Source organism: Trematomus bernacchii, unplaced genomic scaffold (assembly GCF_902827165.1).
Source record: "Trematomus bernacchii unplaced genomic scaffold, fTreBer1.1, whole genome shotgun sequence".
Lineage (NCBI taxonomy): Eukaryota > Metazoa > Chordata > Actinopteri > Perciformes > Nototheniidae > Trematomus > Trematomus bernacchii.
Window position 1 is genome coordinate 14,703,641 of NW_022987727.1, and position 24,340 is coordinate 14,727,980.

At 38.9% G+C, this 24,340-nt stretch overlaps 2 protein-coding genes across 2 annotated transcripts in view; both read right to left on the minus strand.

Annotated features, from left to right (window-relative positions):
* LOC117494049 (guanine nucleotide-binding protein G(I)/G(S)/G(T) subunit beta-1) overlaps positions 1-2,885 on the minus strand; it is a 37,694-nt gene extending 34,809 nt beyond the window's left edge. The window contains exon 1 of the mRNA XM_034144696.1: positions 2,512-2,885. The gene's annotated coding sequence lies outside the window, so the exon portion shown is untranslated. The remainder of the gene's footprint in view (positions 1-2,511) is intronic.
* Positions 2,886-8,360: 5,475 nt separating this feature from the next.
* cfap74 (cilia and flagella associated protein 74) overlaps positions 8,361-24,340 on the minus strand; it is a 92,612-nt gene continuing 76,632 nt past the window's right edge. The window contains 17 exon segments of the mRNA XM_034144634.1: positions 8,361-8,569; positions 10,655-10,789; positions 11,547-11,683; positions 12,893-13,025; positions 13,379-13,533; positions 14,204-14,240; positions 14,242-14,343; positions 15,016-15,171; positions 16,171-16,290; positions 16,896-16,951; positions 17,049-17,158; positions 18,063-18,197; positions 19,171-19,304; positions 19,555-19,689; positions 21,492-21,774; positions 22,279-22,412; positions 23,942-24,115. Coding sequence (XP_034000525.1) covers positions 8,465-8,569; positions 10,655-10,789; positions 11,547-11,683; positions 12,893-13,025; positions 13,379-13,533; positions 14,204-14,240; positions 14,242-14,343; positions 15,016-15,171; positions 16,171-16,290; positions 16,896-16,951; positions 17,049-17,158; positions 18,063-18,197; positions 19,171-19,304; positions 19,555-19,689; positions 21,492-21,774; positions 22,279-22,412; positions 23,942-24,115 — 2,241 coding nt within the window. The 3' untranslated portion in view covers positions 8,361-8,464.

Below are 24,340 nucleotides of genomic sequence, written 5' to 3' on the forward strand. Positions count from 1 at the left end.
AGTGAAAAAGAAAACGGGGAAAATCACTGTACTTGGATCTGAGCAAAGCTTTTCCTCTGGATATACAATTTACGTTTAACAATCTATTCTTTAATTATAACTGTGTTTACTAATCCAGATTGAGAACATAATGTCAAATTACCCAAAGGTGTGGTTACATGTGTTGAAAAATAAATTAAGTTGAATATTAAAATCAAATTTTTATTTCTTTTTTTAACCATACAATGATGTGTTATAGTTGTTATGTTCCCTGGTATACTAATGTTCACAGTCAATATGTACACCACCCCTTTCCCACCATGTTGTCCTGTATCTGAGGTGCACATATCCGAATCATCTGACAAGAAATCTCGTCAGCTTTAAAAACGTTTTAAATGCAAACACTATCTGTACTTTTTCACGACGGGGAAACCAAAGAAATCTAGTCTGACAATCCCGAACCCATCCGATGCTCGGCATCTGTCTCCCTCAGTGTGAGAAAAAGCGGTGATGAAAAAGGCTTTGAACGCCATCTTGTTCATTGCAGCTGCTTGGGCCCTGAATACAGGAACCCATTCATTCGAGGAGGCGGAGGGAGGGGGCATACTGGCAAAATGAATTCATCTTTGTGAACCAGTAAATACAAATAGCTCTTTTAAGAAACACCGACATTTCCTGTAAACTAATAGAAATGTGTTACATCCCGTAATGAATTCTTCAGATGCCATTTACTTAGCAGTGCTGCTGGTCAATAACTTGAAAGTGGGAGGCTACATCTTGCCTCGGTGCTACAGGAGGCTCAGCTCGGCTTCATGCGACAGCACAATTGCCTCTTTGCTAAACTACGTTTCGAAATATTTACCACTTAATAAAAGTATCCGTACTCCTCTTTCTACATAAACACTTTATGCTGGCAAGCTTAATAGTATTCAAGGCTTCGTCGAGGCCGTTTTCCGGGCTCCAGCTAAGACACTGTGGAGCAGCGCGGCCCGGTGGGGCATGGTTACTGTAGCTGCTAACAACTCGCCCTGCAACACACCCGTGATCGAGATAAACAGATTGTCAAAATCCAATTAGACTATCTCGTTTTCACATCATTAAAAGAAGAAGTTCAAATTAAGGTCGATCAGAGTGTTTGTAAACCGACGCTGGGCTTAACACTCGTGAAACTAAAATGGCTATTGCCCCTATCAGGTTTACAGCAGAGCTTATTGTCGTTTTTTCTTCAATGCGATCTTAAATCGCTGTTTCCGCTTTGCAATAAATGCACAAATTCATCATATTTATGCATTGAGAATTACGGGGAAAATTCGCCCTAACGAAGTATCAATTTCCTTTTCAGCACTATGGGTTGATGACTAGGTGGCTCAATGTAGACTAAATGTGGGAATGTTAACATATAGCTGTGACATAGGCCACAGTATAATCCATGATGGTTTGGTTTCGATTCACTAAATTAAACGCCGTTAGTTCAACAACCCCATTTAAAACATGGCCTTTCAAATGAAAGTCCAAAACTGAAACATTCGGCATTACGTAAATAATTTCAGAAAGGGAAATACTAACGCTTCAGTGCACGAATTTTACATAAAAGCGGCATTCAACAACAACACCGTTCGTATTCACTAGGGGTAGAGGCAAAGTGTTCGGGCTGCCATGTTCCCAGTATACACACCCAGATCGGCCATACCAGGCTGCAAACGTAGGCTGCGGCCACTGCTGGCTAACTTGTATGGACTGGCTACGGAATAGTGGGGGTGGTGGTGATTCTGTTGGTGAAGTAGCCATTTTTAGACTCCCTTCGTTGTCATTTGCATGATGCTACACATTTCCAACATGAGAGGAAGTAAATCCAAAGTCTGTTTGTAGTTATGCAAGTATGAGAAGTTGCAACTTTGTAATCACCCTCCTCAAACCGCTCGCCTAGGGGTTAGTCAACAATAAACTGAGAGTAGCAAATGTGCGACCAATTAGCTTACCAGGTAATCAGAAGCTATCGATAGAGTAGAGATGTGAACCGACATAAAGAGCCAATATGTTGGTGATAATTGGGCTCAATATAACGTGTTTAGTAAGCCCTGACTTTAAATATTGTTCGGGCAAAAGGGCTACTAATATATTTCAACAAGGAGATCTTATTTCTTAAGAGAGGGGGAAGATACCCGGACGTAGGAGAGGGGTGCTGGCTAACCTACCGAGCTGTCATCAACTAACCTTCTAATTAACATTAGCACTGGGCATTAACCACCAGTTTGTCGGATTAAATCATTACATTTAAAAGCTACCAACTATGGTTCCGGTGAATTGACATCTGGGGTTAACGCAGTGCGTTAAGTTTCTCTAACAGTGACCCCCACCCACTCTCTTGGCAGCAACGACCAGCTAGCATCAGGCTAACGGCAGCTAACTGTAACGGAGGAGCCACTCAGCCCAGTTTAACCCCTTTCGTTCATCCTCCCTAGTCGATAGGCTACAGCACACATTTAATGCATTTCCTGAAGCGTTATTAAAAATATCAGCAAATATCCTTACCAGCTTTCAGTCGAGAGTATCCGTTGTTTATATCACATTGACTGGAAACCGCAAAATCTTGTCTCTCCTCTCTCCGCCCAGGCGCTAAGATTTAGCTAGTTTAGCTACCGAGGAGCGGCACTCCCCGAACCCAGTTTTTGACCCGCCGAGAAGGGAGACACACCGGCACAGAGACAAGGCGGTGTTCACCCAGATAGACCTTTCAAGAGTCCCGTGTGAGCGTTCTTCCGTTTCAACGCAAATTCCAACTCAAAGCAAAAATCCCTTCTTGTCTTTCCCACCGTCGTCGTCCCTCTTTTTTCTTCCTTCACGCCAGGATCTCAGTCGCTTCTTCCTCCGGCCATCAAACAGCAGAGATGGGCGCGGTAACCCTGCACTCAGGTCTGGGAAACCCCACGTTACGGCAGCGTCACAACGTACGCCGAAGGGTCGGCGACCAAGAGATCAGGAAATACTGCCATTTTTGGTAGCACCAATAGCCTAAATAACATTTACCTGCCAAAAACACAGCTTTTTGCCTTTTATTTAAACAAATGTGATCATTTAAAGTGTTAAGATCTAATTTTACGCGATAATAAATATGTATCATGCTCAAGTTGGTTAAAACAACAGCCTTTCCACACCCTAGTCATTGTTTATGCCAGTGGTTCTGATACTGTGGCTTACAAAGCTCCACAGGTAACACACATGAAACCCTGTGATTTGTGATATGTTTTGGACCTAAAGTAAGTCTGTATTTCATGTCAGTAAGACAACCACTACATTAAGCCAGCAACAGTCTCATTTGCAAACCAAAGCAGACTGTGCTACACATTTGACTATGGAAGTGTTATTTCCTGCAGTGTGCATGGCTAAATGCAAAACACATCTACACTACAAGTATATTCACTATTAACGAGAGTTCAGAGTCTACTATTTATTATTTATTATATCAAGAAATAATTGCTAATTTATGAAAGATATTTCAAAGATAATCCACATAATTTCCTCTACACTGGTAGACTGATGATACATCCTTTACAAACCTTTACACTCACCAGTCCTTTTGGTCAAAATGGGCTGGCAATGGAAGTTTTTGTTGACAAGAAATTTGCCATACTTTATGGTGTATGAACTGATGTCCCTGTGCTCTATGCTAAGAAATCAGTGGGGATTTTCCTCCAGCGCTTAGTGTTTATGGGTGGGCCATCACTGCAGCACAGAGATGACTTGATCATTATTATCACCAGTAGTCTAGGTAGAGTGCTCTGAGGAGGGGTTAATGCTCAGTGGGTTAAGTCGTTACTTGGAGACGTGGAACACTTTAGGGTCCACCGGGACAACAAAGTGTGTATGGGCTTGGTCCGATGGGGGAAAACAAAAGCATCATCAGCTATGGTTGGGATGAAGAACGCTCCTGAGAGACAATGTTCTGTCTACAGTAGCCCAGCATTAAAGTAAATGTGTACTGTTTGTGCCTGATCTGTTTCGCTTTTGTCTCTTGACATCCACATTTTGCAGATAAAATAATGGATATATGCACTCTATAAAATCCTGCGTCACGAACAATTGCTAGGGGTTCATGGCGAATTCTGTAAACCTCAAAATTGTAGGATGACACAAATTGCTTTCCAACAGTTCTCTTCTTTGGGATGGTCTGTATCCCATGTTAATGTACCAAAGACATACCTTTCACATATTAACTGTCAGAATATAAGATAGTATAATGTATACTTCTAAAAAATGATGTTAATTGTCTGTAACTGAAACGCTAAATATGTGATTTTCTGCCAGTAGGAGTCTCTAAATCAAAACAAAACAAAAGATGGAGTTAGGTGGCGCCGTGAAGTAGCGTGGGGTGTCACAATACAATATTACTTTACTGTCAGATCAAGTCTAAAAATGTTCTTGCAAAACAGTGACTCCATTTGCTACATCAACAAGGTACAATATTTAAGACAAGAAACAAGGAAACAGACATCTAACACAACATTACAATGACTAAAGACAATACAAGACCCTTTATTGTACATTGGGACAGGAATTACACTCTGTATTCATTTTAAGGACTGACTGGTGCACAATAGTGGTGCACCAGTCAGTCCTGATGGGCAAGAGTTCTTAATTTTAACCTTATTAAAGACTGGAATCTTGAATTTGTCGATTTGATAGTTGGAATAAATATTGGCTGTTTTTAATTGTTCCCATCAAATTGTAGATACAGGTTGTTGTTGTCGTCACCATCATTGCAGTCAGTTTACCCTGTAAGGAATACTTCATCATTAAGGAGGTTATCACTGGAGCAGAATATTCGACAAACAGGCTCACCCAGTTATTAAAACCAGGAAATTAAAAGAAGTTTCACATTGAAATTCAGTTTTTATCCAATGCAGTTCAGGTGTCGCTAACATTCGCTAAACTAGTTTTTCGGAAAAGACGTCCGATGATTTAAATCCTTTTTCCAGTTAAAATAAATAGTTCAAAACAAACAACATCTAAGAAAAGTTTATCATGAAAATATGGATTAAAACTGGATAAAATGTCAATGTATTACAGCTTCTGGCAGACAACCACAACACGTGTAAAAGGGTTATGATGCCATTACAGGTTACCAAAAGTTACTGAGCGGTAATTTGATGAAATTATCTATAAGTTTGAAAAGTGTTGAAAATATTAAGGATCATATAAGGACACAACTATAGTTCTAGTTTTTTAGAAACGTTAATGTGAAAATGTTACAGCATTGACTTTATAAAGAACAACCAGTGGTAGACAGACTCAGGCTGAGTTGAAAACACCGCCCTGTGCGTGTGCTCATGTTCTGGGTGTGAGTTTCCACCGGGACTCATCGGCCCAGGTTAATGCTGCTGAGATTTAGTTGCCCCTGGATACACCCCTGCCTGTCTGCTGCATACATGTGTTGTGAAGCTTCTTCAGCGGAGCTCCGGACCACCTGGGGGAGGAAGATTATTGTCTGTATTCAGCCTTGTGATCAGCAGGGCGGAAAAAGAATGGTCCACACCTCGATGCACTTTCAATATCAATGTTAATTTTTATTGTCAAACAGTGATGTTAATGATCACCAATAATTTGAATAACAATTGCTTATATTCTTCTGTAAGGAACATTCCTTAATTTTATAACTAACTCAACTTCTTATATGATGATGATGAACATGGTAGCTTTTTATGTTTTAATATAGCAACTGTTTAAAATAAAAAATAAAAATGTACATTAGGGCTACAGATACGAGTTGAATAATTGATTAATCGATCAACAGAAAATGAATCAGCTACTATTTTGGTAATCCAATCATTTAAAAAATAAATGTAATGGAAAGATTGTTGAAAATGCAGCTTAAAGCCTCTCAAATGTGGAGATTTCTTTATTTTATGTAATTAAAATGATTGTATCTTGGTTTTGACTGACAAAACAAGACATTTAAATGGACTAGAGAAACTGGCTTGACATTTCCCCTTTTTTCTGACATTTTATTGACAAGAAAATGTATTAAAAAAATATTCATACAATTTATTTATATTGAAAATAATGGCTTGCTGCAGACCTATTTAAAATGGTCATAGAAAGTCAACTTTTTCTCCTCCAATACATTATAAGGTCGCTTTGGCTTACTCTATGCTTTGCGCTCACATGCAGACAGATACACAGTAAGTAGCACTATCTCACCGTATTAGCGAGAGCTCAGAGTAGAAATCAGATTAGAAAAAGAGGCAAAATGGCAACGCAAATATTGCCTAATATGATCTCATACAGTTCATAAAACGGGTGACATTACACGAGGCTAAGCCCATAATGACCTTGCTTTTTATAGGCAGGTTGGGGTGCAGTAATCTGATTTAGTGTAATCTCCTACAATCTCTGATAAATGCTTACAGCATGTATCTCTGAGAGGTCAGATCCTATTGGTCCGCTTTGAGCCATTACTGACATCTGCTGTTCACATGCACAGGGCCTGGTTCACATGAATCGAGTTAGTGCTCATCTTTAGAAGAACTCAACTATTTAAATGTGATTGAGCAATGCTGTAAAATAAGCTAAATGAGGATTATTCCTAATATCAGATAATGTTTTCAATGTTTTGTGAAAGTCCAATATGGTTGAATTGTTTCCACTACATGTATGTGACAAGCCCTCTCTTCATTTTTAATCTTTAAAAAGGCCTAAATACACGAAGGAGCAGTCTATTCATTTCAAATCCATATCTAATATATTCATTTTTCAAATTCTGATCTTTTTACACAATTTGTTGTTGCACCATGAAGTCAAATTTGATAAAAACAAATGTACATATTGTGTATACCGTCCATAAAAATACCCGCCATGGAAATAAGAGACTTTAAACACTTTCCCTGTAAATATTTTCAACATAAAACGATTAATTTCAGTTTTTCCAATTTGTGCAGAGGGGCAAATACTCAGCACCACCTTGTATGTTTTGTTTATGAGGGCCCCATATATATATATATATATATATATATATATATATATATATATATATATATATATATATATATATATATATATATATATATATTTATTTTAACCCTTAAATGTTTTCTGCATCCTTGGGGATAGTCATTTGACAGGCTGTGTCCATGTGCGATATGGGTGTAGTATTGTGTAAAAAGGGTGTAAATGTTGTAATATAAGTGTTTTGGGGTTCAATAACAGTGTGATATGGGTGTAGTTTGGGTGTAATAATGGAGTATTATGGGTGAAATAAAATAGCAATACGAAATATTTATATGTGCTTGCCCATTTAAGGGTTAAGTGTTGTCTATGTATTCAATAGTTAAAACATAGTGTGCACTTAGAATATAATAAGAATGATCAACGAGTAGTGTGCAGATATTTGTACCTCTTTTGTGCTCCTAGTTATTCTTCAGTTCTAGTGTAGACACCTGTTCATAAACCACTCTAATAATTGTGGACTATGCCCAGAGTGGCAAGTAATCCGGCCCTAACTTACTTACAGTATTTCAAATAGGCCTACACTACAACACTTCCAATGCCATAACATTCCTGGAATTCCAAAACGGCTGGAGGGGCCAGTGGGGACGTCAAGGAGTTCCTAGTGGACAGTACGGGTTAGTGCAGCGATCTAGTGCAGTACTGGGCCCGGTACACAAGCCTCAGGATGGGAGTGACGGACTGAAGGGATTCAGGGGAAATATAGTTTGATTTTCATTCTGTCATCAACTAATAGGTTTTGTGCATAAGATGAAAAATAAGGGGGGTGTTAGTTAAACACCGTGATTTCACCGTGTAAGATTCTGGGGCCAAATGCAAATATTTAATTTAATTATTTGTAGCATGAAATGATCTAATTCGTAGTTGTGATTGATGAATTATAATAACATGCTAATTGGTTGGAATATACATGATAAAGACTGTTATTGTTGTTATTCACAAAGCATTTAAGCTTACAGCTCCAACTCCTGCTATTATTACCAATACATTTGTTCATAGCTGAGAAATAGGATGTAGTTTTACACATGGTCTTTATACAAAATGACTGTTTTATATTAATTATCTATATCATTCTGGGTCATATTTGACAGACTGCGCCTTGTTTGGCCTCAAGTGTGAACTCTGCCTGCTGAATTTGATGGCTCTAGTACCAGCAGTGCTACAGTATGTACTGTATACATCTGCTGGTTTACATCAGCTGACACGCCCTGAACCATGATATAACACAGCTGCCGAGGTGGTGGTGATGTAGCGCCCCCCCCTGGTGGTGGGATTACATATTGCAGTCATTTGCTTCAAGCTCTATAAATCAATTCAGAGCGAGTCAGATTTGTGAACAAAACTTAGTTTAATATTTCTTAATAAATAATCTACTCATTTCTTAATGTTGGCAACATAAATGTATGGTATATCAAATGTGTGTGTGTTGTGTCAGTGTGTATGTGTAGATTTAACTCTGGCCAGCCTCCAGGTACTTTAGAGGTCAGTCAGCAGCGGAGGAGAGCGTGGCCATCAGGGTGACTCTGTAAACATTGGTCTCGTCCCCCTTCAAGGTAAGAGGCACACATGTCTGCACCACCTCGTAGGGCTGAAACACACACACACACACAGACACACAAATGTACACAAACGCGCAGGAGGTTAGATGGAAGTGTTGCTATAAAAGCTGATTAAACAAGTCAATAGAACTATTTCTATTTAAAAACGTTTGTTCAGTGTTTCCACCAGGATATAAAACCCTTCCATACTGTGTAATTCAGCATTCATTTCTTATTGATGCTAACACACCGCTGTATATATACATTTTTACTTTAACTTTGCATCTTTATAAACAAATAATTTTATTGTATTTCATTGTATCTTTGACTGGCAGTTTACCTATTTTTTTAAACTTATTTTTATCTTATTATTTATTTATTTTATTTCCCTTTTTTTTTTAAATGGCGTAACTGTTACAAAACGTAATTTCCCCACGGGGATAATAATAGTATTCCTTTTAAGAGTGCAAATAGCTCAGATAAGCTGAAACAGATTTGAAACACATTCAGGAACTTCCTTTCTAACTTTGATATGTTACCTAGCAACCGACAACTTTTTTTTAAATGTTGCAGAGCTAAACAACCTCGTAACTGTTGTTGTCAATATTGAAACATACTGAAAAATACTGTACCTCGACATATACAAAAAAACTGAGCAAAACAAGACAACAAGTGTTCATAAAGTTTGCATCTGCTATGACTTTTCTCCTCAGGTCCTTACCCTAATTACCATGGTTACCAAACATTTAAGAAAGGATCTGCAAGTCAAATTTGTAAAACAGCCCTAGAATAATGAAACTCTGACATGGACAGTGACTCTCTTACCCAGGTTACTATAAATTGGAGCTTTTCTTGTTATGTACTTTTTGGCACTCAGTAACTTAAAGGGGACCTATCATCCAAAATGCACTTTTTTACGTCTTTTATACATAAATATGTGTCCCCGGTGTGTCAGGGAACTCACGCAGCGTGAGAAAATAAAACCCTCTCTCTTTTCCTCCATACCCAAATCTCTAAAAACGGGGGTACAACGGAGCTGATCCAGATGTGCGTCCGATATGACGTCATATCGGCAATGCAGACCCACAGCACTATCAGAAACCTTGCTATCAGAAACAATGCCCGACTGTTTTGGACGTAATATGGTCGGTGTTTACATTAGCATCGCTAACACTCAGAGCTAACCTGTACTGGAGAGCATGTGTGTGAAGAAGCTGGATATAAAAAGGAACTGACCTTGTGGTATAACCGGCAAGAGAGAAAGCCTTTGAGCTCCATACTGTTTCAGAAATAATCCTTGATAATCCATGATATGGCGTTTCATCACGGCAGTATTTAGTTTAGACAGTGGCTGCCGGGTCCCCGCATGAGCTCAGCCCCCTCCTTTTTTATTTGTTATCAATTTTTTTTTTTTTAAAGCTTTATACCCCAAATCAGCACTTTTGAAACAGGAAGTGAAATAGAGGGATATGAGGCATGGCTAGAATGGGTGATCTGTTTGGTATTTTGAGCAAAACACTTCATAGACATGTTTTTTATATGTTTTTTTTTATATATCTGAGACCTATGCTATTGCCTAAAAATAGCATGATAGGTGACCTTTAAAGTAAACTGAATAATAGGAGATTTTGCATTTGCTGTAAAATCAAGACTTGTAAGAGAAAAACCTTTAAGACACATCTTTAAAGGGGACCTATCATGCAAAATGCACTTTTGTACGTCTTTTATACATGAATATGTGTCCCCGGTGTTCCGGGAAGTGACAGAAAACACAACCCTCTCTATTTTCCTCCATACCCAAATCTCTAAAAAAGGGGCCATTGCCGTTCGAAAGCGCTGGAGACGCTGTAGTACATATGCCAGGCCTGTAGATGGTGCTGTTCTCACAGAATCTGCCCTTGCAAAAACAGAGCTAAAAAATGTCAAATTGAGCAAAATTAGCATGATCTGTTTGGTATTTTGAAAAAAAAAAAGTATAAATATGCCTTATATAGGTATGGTCCTATACTATATTATTCAAATATAGCATGATAGGTCCACTTTAAATGAATTCTGATTCATGCTAACATTTTAACCTGCACCCTCCTCTGTAAAAGTTGGTTTCTCCTCTATAAAAGTGGTGATACTGTCCTCACCTTGTATCCACTGTGGGGACTCCATGTGATGGTGACGGTGCGTTTGTGGCCCGTCTCCACGGTGCCTTTGCTGGGCTCCACAGTGAAGCCTTGCTGCTGCAGAGACGCCACGTTCTCCCAGTGAAACTCACCACTCTGGGGGAAAACAGAGAAGAGTGAGTCATCACACACACACACACACACACACACACACACACACACACACACACACACACACACACACACACACACACACACACACACACACACACACACACACACACACACACACACACACACACACACACACACACACACACACACACACACACACACACACACACACACACACACACACACACACACACACACACACACACACACACACACACACACACACACACACACACACACACACACACACACACACACACACACACACACACACACACACACACACACACACACACATTTCTCTCCACCAATCCACGTATTAACTTACAGTATCATAATAATATTTTAGTTTGAATGATGATCCTAAGAGAAACCTTAATCTTATTAAGATAAGATAGTCATAGCAGCAACAAGGGTAAACATAGGACAGATATGAACTCATACAAGGATAATAATAATAGATGAAATAAAGAAATGTGAGAATAAAAGTGTAGGAAAAATATGTAAAAGAAAAGTGACAGTTTAAGTTAAAGTTCTACATATATTCAGATATCTATAGTTATGGGATTATTCAATATATAAATTCTCGTCATTTGGAAGTATGAGTCCCACTTTTACATTATTTTGCGAGTCGTCGTACATACAGTGCAGGTTATTTCGATCGAGTGTTATGATGTTTTATGAACTCCCTTATGATGCACTGCAGTACACATGATGCAGCATTTAGCAGCATCAGTACCTTCTTGCTGGGCTGTGTGGAGCGGATGGAGCCCACCTGCAGCTCCCTCACTGCGGGGGTGATAGCCCCCCCGCTGTAGCCGGCCCTCAGGGTCACCAGCACAGGGATGGTGGGCTTCTCCATCACCTCTGACTCTGCTCCAAACAGACGACCACAGGACAGTTAGGCCTATTTACAACCAATAATACGTACTTTCACCAGACCAGTGGCAAAAAACAACATTTTGGTTGGACTAAAATACCTTAACCACTATGGGGTGGAAATGAATCCAACTTTGTACCAATATTCAAGGTCCCCTGAGGATGACTTGGGGAGCCCCTGACTTTTCAAATAGTGCAATTTTGAAGTCAAAAGTGTCCAATACTTTGTTTTAAATAGCTGCAAAATGAATGACCTTCCCATCAGCCTCAGATGCACTTTGTGTTGATTGCTAAAAGATAAATGTTAGCATGCTAACACCGTGAACTAAGTTGGTTGACCTTACATTATATATGGCATCAGCATGTTACTATTATCCGTATACTAGCATGCTATTCTTAGGGGGGCTAGAGCCCGCTCGTGAACTGTTAGCGCCAGAGCCTCGCTACGGGGAAACTGTGGCGCATAAGATGAGGCCCCCTGCGCAAGATGAGGCCCTACGCACTCTGCGTGTTCAGGCGATTCAGACAAACATAAATGGATGATGTATGCTTATGGTATTTGAAATTAATTTTATAATGTTGTGTTTGATACTGAATGTCAATAATTTGTTTTTAGAAAACAATAAAAGGGAAGATATAGTCTAGAAATGTGTGCAGTGTGGATGCACACATTTCTTTGTACACAGCTGTGTGCACACATGGCACATTCGGCCAGTGTGGACAAATGTTGCAGACATAGCAGATGACAAAATCTTCCTAATTTGGTCACTTGCAGCAATGCCAATGCGGAAACAAATTAGACTTTACTTCTAGAGAAATATTATGTGACATAAAAATCACTGCACAAAAATTACAGTACGAATTCTAGCAAAGCACAAGCTCTCTTCCAAATACAGATGCTGTCTTAATGCACCAACAGCACTTGGATTTACAGTTTTAGTTTGGGATTTCCGGTGACCTAATCCAGGAAGTGTGCCTATTTTCACACATGGATTCTGTGGTGAGATGTTATCTGGATGCTGTTGACAAGCACATGTTCTCTCAGCTCCTTATGATTAGCTTAAATGACTACAACACATACTCTTAGTCATATTTATAGTTTCTGTGACTGTATTTTCGCTGCCTTCAGTATCTTTGAGAACATATTTTAAGTAAGACCATTTTTGCATGGATAATTTTCAATTTCTAACAGAAGGTGGAGGATACCTGTGATTTGAGGTTGAGCGGTGATCAGTGGAGGGAGGAGGGATTCGATGGGCACCGTCAGAGGGTCTCCTCCACACAGATACATGTTGTGTGAAGAGGCTGCCGCCCTCAGATCCAACACACACACTACACTCTGAGAGACAGAAAGGATACAAGGTCAGGTTGTATTATGTCATAAAGTGATTATAGAGTCATAAGTCAGCGTATAATAATAATTTTGCCCGAACCATGGCATACTTTTAAAGGTAAGGCACGTTTTCTATATAGCACATTTCAACTACAAAACTATTTAAAGTATTTACACAGCGTGCAAAAGAAACACATTAGAAAATGACAGTCATTACAAGACAAGAGAGAGGGAAAACAGAATAATCACATATTTTGGTAGTATGTTGGAGAATAAAAACTGAACACTGATATTCAAGTGCGTAGAGTCAAGTTGTTAGTCCTGTGGGTGGGAGTCTTTATGTGTGGTGTTCTGCTCACCTTATTCCTGAGCTCTACGGTCATCCTGTCAGAGTAGCAGACAGATGGGTGGTCCGGCTGGAAGCTGACCGTGAGGTCCTGACTCTGTCCTGGAGCGATGCTGCCCTCTGCTGGCAGAACGTTGAACACACTCAGCCCGCTGAGGTTCTGAGTTCCTGCTCAGGATATAACAGAAGTGATGTAGTACTGTCATTTGTTATTATAAACAGTATTTTAAAAAGTAACAAACAAAGTATGACATTATAATAATAATAATAAGACATGTATTTGTTTAGTGTTAAAAACAAAATAATAATATTCTATAAAAATACTATGTACTTTTTGGATAATTCAGGACTTTATTTATAATCTTGAGTATTTTAATACCATAATGTTTCTACTTTTACTTAGTTAAAGGATCTGAGTATTTATTGCAACCCTGGTTTCAAGTGCTGCTTTTCAAATAAATTAAAACAAACATTGTAATTGAGATATCAAATGAGAACTCTTATTTTATTTTCTATTTCTGGCAGAAAACACATTTTGCTGGAGGGGAAGCCAGATGTTTGAGTCCTGGTCGGTTAAGGGGAGCCAATAACATGTATATATTTTAGGGTTGAACCATTATAAGATCTTTCTGGGTCTTTAAAAAAACTATTAAAATTAGACTTAACACTGATCTGCCACTGCAATTTCCCATATTATATTTAGGAAGTATTTTCTGGTAAAGCGTCCTGAAAATGAATGACAGCCCAACCTATAGTGGATTTAGAATGATCTGAGGATGACAAATAGGCATCTGGTCTCAGGTCACCTGTTGATTGGTGCAGCGTTAATATAACTTACCCACAGTAGGCTGGAGCTGAGAGCCTGAGTAACCCCCCCAGCAGTGAGGCTACACCATCAGCTCCCCCCGGAGGCCTGGAGGGGCAGAGGCTGGCCAGCTGCACCCTGAAGCCCACTGCCACCGCCGAGCTGTTCTGCATCTGCACGAAAAACAGGAATTAAAGTCAGTTAAAGACATGTCTGCTCAAAAGCATCAGGGTAATCAGTGCAGCTGAATCCAGTTATGGAGTTCAATGTTTTAAAGGTCCGATATTATGAAGAAATTCACTTTTTCATGGCTTTTAAACATAAATATGTCCACAGTGTGTAAAGACATACACAAAATGTTCAGAAAAAAACATACTCTATTTTACTTTTTATATAATATATATACTTTGTCAATTATAGATGTGTTTGTAAGTATCAGCACCACCTGAAACTTCTCTACCTGGCGGCCATTGTGCTTTTTTGCCAACTGATTAGCCCCAAAATGTTAAAGGGAGAAAAACGCTGAGCTTTTGTTAGCTGGATGTGTGCTAATACCCTGGATGAGTCAGCACTGGAGCACTTCCTGTTGCCTTATGTTGAAGTCAGTGGGTTTTTAAATTAGTTTGGTGAGTGGATAAACTTAATATTTGACAAAAATGTGCCAAAAAGTAGAACATTTCTGAATGTGTGAACAAAACATTTTACCATGACATGTTTGTTGGCCTGGGTCAGTGGACGACGACACTGCCTATTCCTTCAAACAGAGGCTTAAGAATCGGGCGATAACAACTCTCTGTAACTACTGATACAAAAAGAATCTTGCCGTCAGCACTGTGTTGACTGACCTTCAGGACGTGCGAGGTGCTCTCCTTCTCCAGCACATAGCCAAGGTCCAGGAGACCTCCAGGGTGAGAGCAGGTGACAGCGGGGAGCACCCCCTCCCCACGAAGAGTCATCTCAAGGGTCATCTTCTGGCAACGCACCTCCAGAGTCTCACAGAACTGCAGAACAGTAGAAGGTTGTTAAATAACTTTGGAAAATGGAACATTACAACAGCTAAAACTAATGAGGAAAAACAAGTACTGTGGGAAAAGTTTGAGGAAACAGCCAGTCGTCTGTGGTCAATTCAAATCCATGGTCAATGGAGAGCATATCAAACCAGTATAAGCTAACCTATTTTGGCTCCCTTCTTCTTTTAGGATTCATTTTCAAGTTTTTTTCATTGGTTTTAAAGGCTCTTAATAGTTTAGGACAGGGGTAGGAGCCAACATGCTTGCTTTGCCATTGCTTATTATTCTTATTATCATCTTCATTTCTGTTTACACCACTTTTCATTCTTATTGGTTATCACTTCCGGCAATTGTCACATGGGTGTGGTTGATTTGTATTTAGGTCACCTGTGGGAAGCCGGTTATGTGTATGACGAAGAGGAGAGGGTGAATCGCTCCGACACTTTCTGTTGACCGTGTGGTTCCGGATTTGGATATTGTTTGTTCTGTGTCTTTATTAAACACCATGAACTGTAACTGACTACGGACTTTTGTATAGAACTAGTCACAGCGAAGAGCAAGTTTCAGCCTCTCAGCGGCATAACTCATCGGGAGTTTTTGCTGCTAAAACAAGCCCTCATTGCTAAATCGTTGTTGTTTCATAATCATTACTGAAGCTTAGATCCTCTGCTGCTAGATTTAAAAGAAACAAACTACCAACAAAATATTTTTTAACATTTTCAACTACAATTGTAAAACTTTTATTTATCATTGCTTTAACTTTCATTCTTCCTTTGTATTTATTATTATTTATTTTTTTGATGTTCTTTTACGTCATTTGTTTCATTTCTATTTTTAACATGTTCTTTTTGCTTGGTTTTATTACACCGTTTTTATTTATTTTGCTTGATTCACTTTATTGTAAAGCATTTTGAACTATACGTCCGGTATAAAGGGAGCTATATAAATAACGTTTACAAAAGAAAAAAGAATTCTACACAGTTAACAGACCTTTTTCTCCAGAGATGGACTGAAGGCCAGCACCAGAGTGTGTGTTTCCCCAGGTCTGATGCATCTGAGAGCATTCAGGAGGGAAAAAGGACCGTGGACATCCAGCACTGACGACCTCAGCTTGGAAACAGTCAAAGAAAACAGTGGCAAACAGTTCATATTATTTATATCATAATGTGTAGAGCATCTCCTTTAATAAAAGTGGTATAGGGCCAGTTTCGGGTTAAGAAATAGCAGCTTCATTCGACTATTAAGTCAGGACATACAAAGAGATGCCTTATCTATAGAATATTTAAAACAAGTAAAACTATTTAGGATTCTTACCTTTATTTAGTGTCATTTTCTAAGTCAATTCAAGTAGTTGTTTGTGCTTTTATTTTGAAGGCAGCTTTGAGCATTTTGTATTTATTAGAGACAGCCCCAGAAAGGGCATAGGTTCTTTTGTTGGCAGGGAAAGCAAAGGAAAGGCAGCAGGGCAAGATAGGTAAACAGTTGTCATTTGACTTTTGGATCATTGAAATGAAATGCACAAAGGACATTCTTGGCTGGACATAGGACAATGCCTCAGCAGCAGTTTCAATTCAGAGTTCGTTTTTTTTGTTTTATTCGGTTTTCCGCTGCAGCACATATCAAGTGGGATTTTGTAACACTCTTTGCATTAGCCCTTTAAAACATGACTCCTCCTTCTGTAGTAATGTGTTAAACGTTTAGTTTGATCAGGATACATCCAAAGATTCCTTTGAAATGTTCTGGACTGTAAACCTCTTGATCACTTTTTCTCCTGAGGACAGAAGACACAAACAAAACACAAGGATAAGGATGAGAAAAATAAAATGTCTGTATGGTAAATGCACGTGTGAACACTTTAAATCACTCACCCACTGCCACCTGATGGAAGTCTATGCTCTTATGTCCGTTGTTGGATGTGACCACCAGAGGGGGCTGTACAGCCGGACACTGCAGCTGCAGGTACAGCGTGTTGAAGGAGCTGGGGAGATATTAGCAGAGGTGGGGGAAGTACTCAGATCTTGTACTTGAGTAAAAGTAGAAGTACCAGAGTATAGGAATACTCTGTTACAAGTAAAAGTCCTGCAATCAAAATGTTACTCAAGTAAAAAGTATTGCCCTCTAAATATACTTAAAGTAGTCATTGTGCAGATTGGTCCATTTCAGAATAATATATATGATGTGTTTTATAATGATTGATGTTCTCAAAGCTGGTAAAGGTGCAGCTAGTTTGAATGACTGTGTATACTGCAGGGTAGCTTGTGGATTTACTCCAGGTGGAACTAAAGTCTGATTTAACACTTGATTATATTTTACATTATTAATCCAAATCTGTAAAGCAACTAATACTAAAGGTATTAAGTAAATGTAGTGGAGTAAAAGTAAACCATTTACCTCTGAATTGTAGCGGAGTAAAAGTACAAAGTAGTATAAAATGGAAATACTCAAGTAAAGTGAGCTCATGCTAAAAACATTTTACCACGAATACTGATATACATGTTTTTTCTCTCTTGACTTGGACAGTTAGAGATAGCAAGTTAGGTAACATAACTCTCCTGCCTTTATTTGGTTAAAATGGTCTCTTAGAATGTTAATACATGTAGTTTGTAGTTAGAGAAATTAAAACTAACAACTGCATGAATCAAAATCTAAGGCAACAAAATGGTAGTGCAGGTAGAGAAAAGGAGTTTGTGGATTCAAATGGAGGTCTCCCATTTAGGTTTTAGGATCAAAACTGATCTGTACTGAATGAAAATCACCCGGCACTCGATGGAAACAGATATAAGATATTGCGAAACGAAATGTTTGCCCACAACACGTCTACATTGTGACATGACAGGGTCCACAGTGTGTACACAGCTCTGTAGAAGCTGACTCAGCATTACCTCCACGCCGGCTGGGCCTGCAGATCTTCCTCCGGAGGATCTCCGTCCGACACGAAGCAGGAGACGGTGTGCTCGCTGTAGCGCTGGGTGAAGGAGTACAGCAGAGACGCCCTGGCCTCCTCAAAATGCTCTGACCTGGGAGGAAACAACTCTTTATTTCATCAAAGTCTGCCAGTTCTGTTGAGATAATACTCTATATGGTGTGATCACTGCGAATCAAAATAAATGGGAATACTGATGAAAGCGGTGGAAGAACAGGGAACGCTTTGTGTTTCAGTTTTGTTGTGAATTGGGTTCAGCCTTCTTCCCTACAAAGAAGCTTTCAAGGAGATGTATCCCGGATAACAATGTATTCTCTTTTGGCAGTACTACTCTTTGAAATTTGATTCATGAATATTTATTTATGAATATTTGCTTTGCTGGCCTTTCTGTCCAAAAAACGGGGTTTTTCAAAGTAAATTGTACAGTCAGCGACCCGTGCAAATGCGCTACAGCGGTCCAAAACACTTACATTAGGGTAAACGCGCTGTACTTTCAAAAACGATGTAAATATCTAAACACAAATGTGGCAAATCACATACAAATATAGAAGAAACATCTTCACAAAACATGCACAGCGTTTACTAAAAGCGCTGCATAAAAGAAACGCTGCAAACACTAAATACTGCAAATAGAAAATGCTGCAAGAAGCTCAAAACACAACACAAACGGGGACCCTCAAAAGTGATGGGACTGGGACTAGAGCACTTTTTGACATTTGGGGATTATTAAATTGGTCAACAATCACGGTCAATGTTGGCACACGTTTGTAGTACACGTTTTATGATTGTAAATGTTTTGTTAGCTAGCTTACAGAAAAACTGTTATACAAATGGAAAGGAATCATGCAATCATAATATTGAAACAAGCCCATTAAAGGTACATTTAAGGTAGGCTTCCAGTGACACGACAGTTGGCCAACTTTATAATCCCCGAACGTCAACAAGCACTCCGGTCCTATCACCTTTGCCCTTGTCAGCCACCGTGCATTTGTGATAGTAAGCAAGCAAGATTGATGACATCAAGGGAATCAAAACATGTCTTTGTAGAAATAAAAAAACCCTCCTACCCAGGCTGTATGTCGGCAGGTTCTGGTGATTCAGTTAGTAGTTCGGTCTGAGGAGCGTCTGACACCTTACTGTTCTTTGGAATCACTGGGGCCTTCTTCCCTTTACTGGTCTCCACTGGGAGATCCTTTTTAGCCTTCAAACACACAAACACACAGTAGCTGACGGGTTCATACTGAGGTTAGCTTCTACATTCTGTGTAAACACCAGCTTGTTCAGGAAAGTGAAAAATTGAGTAAACTGGGTGAGAAGTGCTCACATGTAAAGCCCCTGACCCCACACCAGCAGGAGGTGACTGGAGCAGGTAGGTGTGTGTGTGTGTGTGTGTGTGTGTGTGTGTGTGTGTGTGTGTGTGTGTGTGTGTGTGTGTGTGTGTGTGTGTGTACCTCCTGTTCAGCATGTCTGCTCCTCTCCAGCTCCTTCTCACGCAGCAGCTTGGCTCGGAGGAGGAGACGCAGCGCCTCCTCTCTGATGTCCTCGTCTAACAGTCTGGGTCTGAACGTCACCTGGATCAGGCATCTCTACGAGAGGAGAGATGGTGATATGACAAGAGTTTCTCACATTTAGAATATAAAGCTTCTTGACCAGTTTTCTTCCTCACTGAGGATTTGTATTTTAAGCCTGTTCTTCTTATAACTCAATTGAGGTTTAAATGAGTTTTGGGGAGTCTCCTGTTGTGGGATTTCTCTAGCGTGAAACGAGGAAGATAATCCCTGTTTTCCAATTGCAGACTATGTACTGGATTTCTCCCACTGGGCCACTGTTATTGGGTTGAAAAAAACAAAATAGAATGCAATTATTTCCACCACTCTAGTGATGGAAACTTTTGAACTGTCGCAACCCAAAAACAATAAACTGAAATCTTAAAGGAGCCATGTCATGCTAATTTTCAGGTTCATATTTGTATGTTGTGCCTCTACTGTGACGTGTCTCCATGCTTTAATGTTCAAAAACCTCTTTATTTTTCTCATACTGCTTCTGCACCTCTTTTCACCCTCTGTCTGAAACCAGAGCACCAGAGCTCTGTCTGCTCTTCCTACTACTGCTGAAGTAAACAAAGGAGTTCAAGGGAGGCGTATCAGGCAGGGGGGAGGGGGGGGGGGAGTTTGGGATTTTAGCCTTTGCAGACCATTTACATGCACACAAACCTATATAACACACTACAGGAAAGGGACTGCCCCAAAAAGCACAAGAGGCCTCTTAAACAGCAGCTGTGTAGATTTGCTCAGTTACTTCCAACACCTCTCCTCCACATTGTTGACAAGGGCTGACACCAAACTCTTTAAAGAGCCTCAAGCAAAGAGCTCAAAATGAAACATTAAAGTATAGTTTACATTTTATGGTCATTGTAAAAAAATATTCTTTATTTTTCCAAAACGCCTATACTGAAATGACTCTTTGTCCAGGAAAGTCATTGATATTGTAGCACAATTAAAAACCACATGTTCACTTCCGTCAGACGTCCAGTAGAGTGCATCATCACACTATATAGGAATCTGTGAGCCAATGGCAGCTGTAATGGCAGTTTGTATCACTGTAGTTCTGTTGAAGTCAAACTGGAAACATTCCTCTAATATCCTGTAGATTATGAAATGTTTTTGCTAGTCCCAGGTTTGGTGTCTTTACATAGTAAAATTAGACATCACATTCAAAAGCTCAACTCCATTTTGATCTGATCTTATGTAGCCAACAGTTTGATTGTGGTTTTGCAACAAAGGTACATTTATATTTTGGAAGCTAACGATTAAATGAAAAACACAACCTTTGGAGATCAACAGGGACAGGATGGGGGAAAATTAATATTAGTGCTAAAATATTCTTCAGCTGTCCCCAAAAGTGCTAAAAACACGATAGTTTATAGAAGTTCTCACAGTCCATATTAAAGAGGCATTCCAGAAATGTAGTATTGCTCTTCCATGAACTCCGAGGAATCACAAGACATGTTTAAAGACTTGCAATTTAACAATTATTTATCAAATATAAATATTTAAAACTATTTTGTATTGGAGATTTTACTATAACTTCTTATGTTTTTATAAATATCTTTATTTGTACTTATTTTGTATTGGACATTTCACTTTAACTTCGTATGCTTATGTCAATACATTTATTTTATTTTAACTTTTTATTGCAAATTCCATCTATATCATTTATGTATTATTTTTTATTTTATTATTGTAATCTTTTATTTGTTTTATTCTAAAATTGCCAATTTCAATGAAACCCAATTTCCCCCGGCATAAATCAAGTATTTTGATTGTGTTTAAAATTGGTGATGCGCCCCTTTAATATCGAGGTAAACAATAGAGGTGTGTTACTCCACCTCTCCAGGCAGCAGGCGGCCCGCGGTGGGGGTGATGCTGAGGTCTGAAGGCTGGGGCAGGCTGAAGGAGAACAGTCTGGGGGGAGCCATGGTGTCCTTGGTTAACGGAGGGGCTGGTTGTTGGTTCTGGTGATTGGTGGTTTGATGGTTGGCTTGATGGTTGGTCAGGTAGAGCACGGCAGTGGAGCGGTCCCCTACTGCTGTGGCCCCAAACTGCACCAGAGAGTGGGAGAGCTGCAACGGAGGGCGGACCCCCACTGCCCGGCAAGACAGGGGGAAATCTCTGGTGATAAAGACAATAAGAGATATAGATCAATAAATATTGGATAAGCTGAACTGAATCATATCCATCAACTGATGCCATTGGTCTATAAATCATCAGATCCATCTATGATATCAAATCAATCAGAATACTTGATTTACCATAACAAATCAAATAAACCAAAGATAAACACGGTTTTTTTAATATAAAAATGATTATATTCATATAAGAAGTTAAAGTAAAATATGTAATAAAATATGTAATAAAATAGAATAAAATATTAACACAAACAAAAGCTAAATAAAAAAATGTGCAATAAAACTGAAAATTAAATTAATATATTTCTAAAAACATAAGAAGTTATAATAAAATGTACAATAAAATATAAAATAAAAATAAATACAATAACAAATATTTGTATAAACATAAGAAGTTAAAGTAAAACTCTTCACATTGAACTACAATACATAACATGCACAAAACAATACACAGTGGTGCTAACACAGTGTTAGATTGAAAGGTAACCTGTTTATTCCTGATTTGCAGTGGAGCTGGAAGCTGTACTCCTTGGCCTTGTTGGCGCTGAAGATCAGATCAACTTCCAGAGTCTCTTGAGGGAGCAGAGTGCCGAAGCCATCGTTCGGCTGGACCTCCATGAACTGCAGTGCAAGGAAGAGCAAACTACAGAATTACTGTCATGACCTTTACGTTTTCTGAGTAAATCAAACCCTCTATTTTGGGATCCTTTCAATGTAATTACATTCAGTAGTTATCTCTCTATTGACTGTTTGCATTGAATAGATCAAATATATCGACTCATTTTGTCTTTTAAGTTCCTGTTTGCATTGGAAGTGGGAATGTGTCCATGTGTGGCTTTACATCTACTTCTTCTGCCTACACTTTAGCACATATCTGGGCAGTTTATATACTATAACATAGAGCCGTAATAACTGCCAGAGCCAGATAAAGCCGGATCAAATTAAAGGCAACAACTGGCAGCTATTTTTATTGCACCCCTTATTAGGTTAGTGCCATTAACACACGCAATAAAAGCAGAAGTCTAGGAAAAAACTGGAAAATTAACATTCTAAAATTGGGTCGGCAGTTTAAGGATTGTAGTGTTTTTCTTTTGGTAATGTCTGAGTACACCATTCCCAGGTAATCAAGTTGATTGAATCTCATTAATACTGTTTACTATCCACTCTTTTAAATGATCAGATCTGTACTAGGTTATTATAGCTCATAGTGCTGCTGCTTCACATTCAAAATATCCAACTGTTTTATTTCTACCAAAGCAGCTCCTCGACGAGCGTTTGCTGTAGTGCTGAACTGCATTAGCTGTTTCCACGGTAACCACAGAGGTTGCCAAATCAACCAGGACTGAAATCTAAAGGATTGCAACTTTAAGGATTGAACAAAAAGAGCAAATCTAAAAAATAAATGAATAGGAGAGCTGTGAAAGCAAGAGTAAAGATGAATTTCCAACAGTGAATAGATATTTATTGAATAACTAAATATGAGTCTCCTAAGCACCTGACATCATGAAGTAATCAGTTGGATTCTCAATCAGTTCTTAGCAAAATATTGGTTTATACTTAATTGGTTTTAACAGTCAGTTGTGTCAACACTGTCAGATGAAGGTTTTTTCATTTTTTATCATTCTTTTAAAGAAACATGTTACTCTTCGTTGACTTTATTGTGTTTATATATTATAACACCACATGAACTACATGCAATATATATATTTTTAATTAAGAACACTGATTATTTGTACTTAATATTTAAAGTTAATGTACAAAATAAAGGTATTTCAAAACTGGGTTTTTCAAAATGGTGTGAATTCACAAAGAAATCTATTAAATGAATTTATTTCTTATTAATAAACCCCAATATGACATACTTGAGGACTTTGAACTATTGTTTAATTGATTAAATGAAACCTTGACCTTTATATATATATTATTTCAAATAAGTGTATAAGTATTTAAAAAAAAAAAGAAAAGATATGACCGAATGCTTGTTTTGTCCCTTATCTCAAGAATCAGTGGAAAAAGAAGACATTAGATTTAGTGAGTTTCCTATGGCATGGATCCAAGTGACTGTACATCAAAATACAGTAATATTAAAAACAAGCCTATCACAGTACTACAAACTGAAAAGAGAGAAGTTCTTGAGCCGTGTGCCGTACGTCTGGAACGCCCAAAAAGCCAAAGTCCTGGGGCAGCAGGGAGGTGTTGGTGAGGCGGACGCTGCTCCTCACCGACTGGTCAACGGAGCAGAAGCCAAAGTCCACCTGGGCCCGGTCAAAGAGCAGCTCTGAGAAGGTCACCACGGCCTGCATGGTGAAAGGGACCGGCTTCACCTGAACGCACACACATAAAGCAGCTTTACAGATCTTGGGGTATTTTTCTTCAATGAATAATCAACAAAGAGGATCAGTTTCCTTTATACATGTTACAACACTGCATTAGTTTCTCTTTACTTCATTCTAATTTCATAATAATGTTAATATCTGTAATGATGGTTGGGTTTATGTAACACAAATGGCTTCCAGTGGCTGTTCTGAAAAACTGCTCTGCACTGGTAT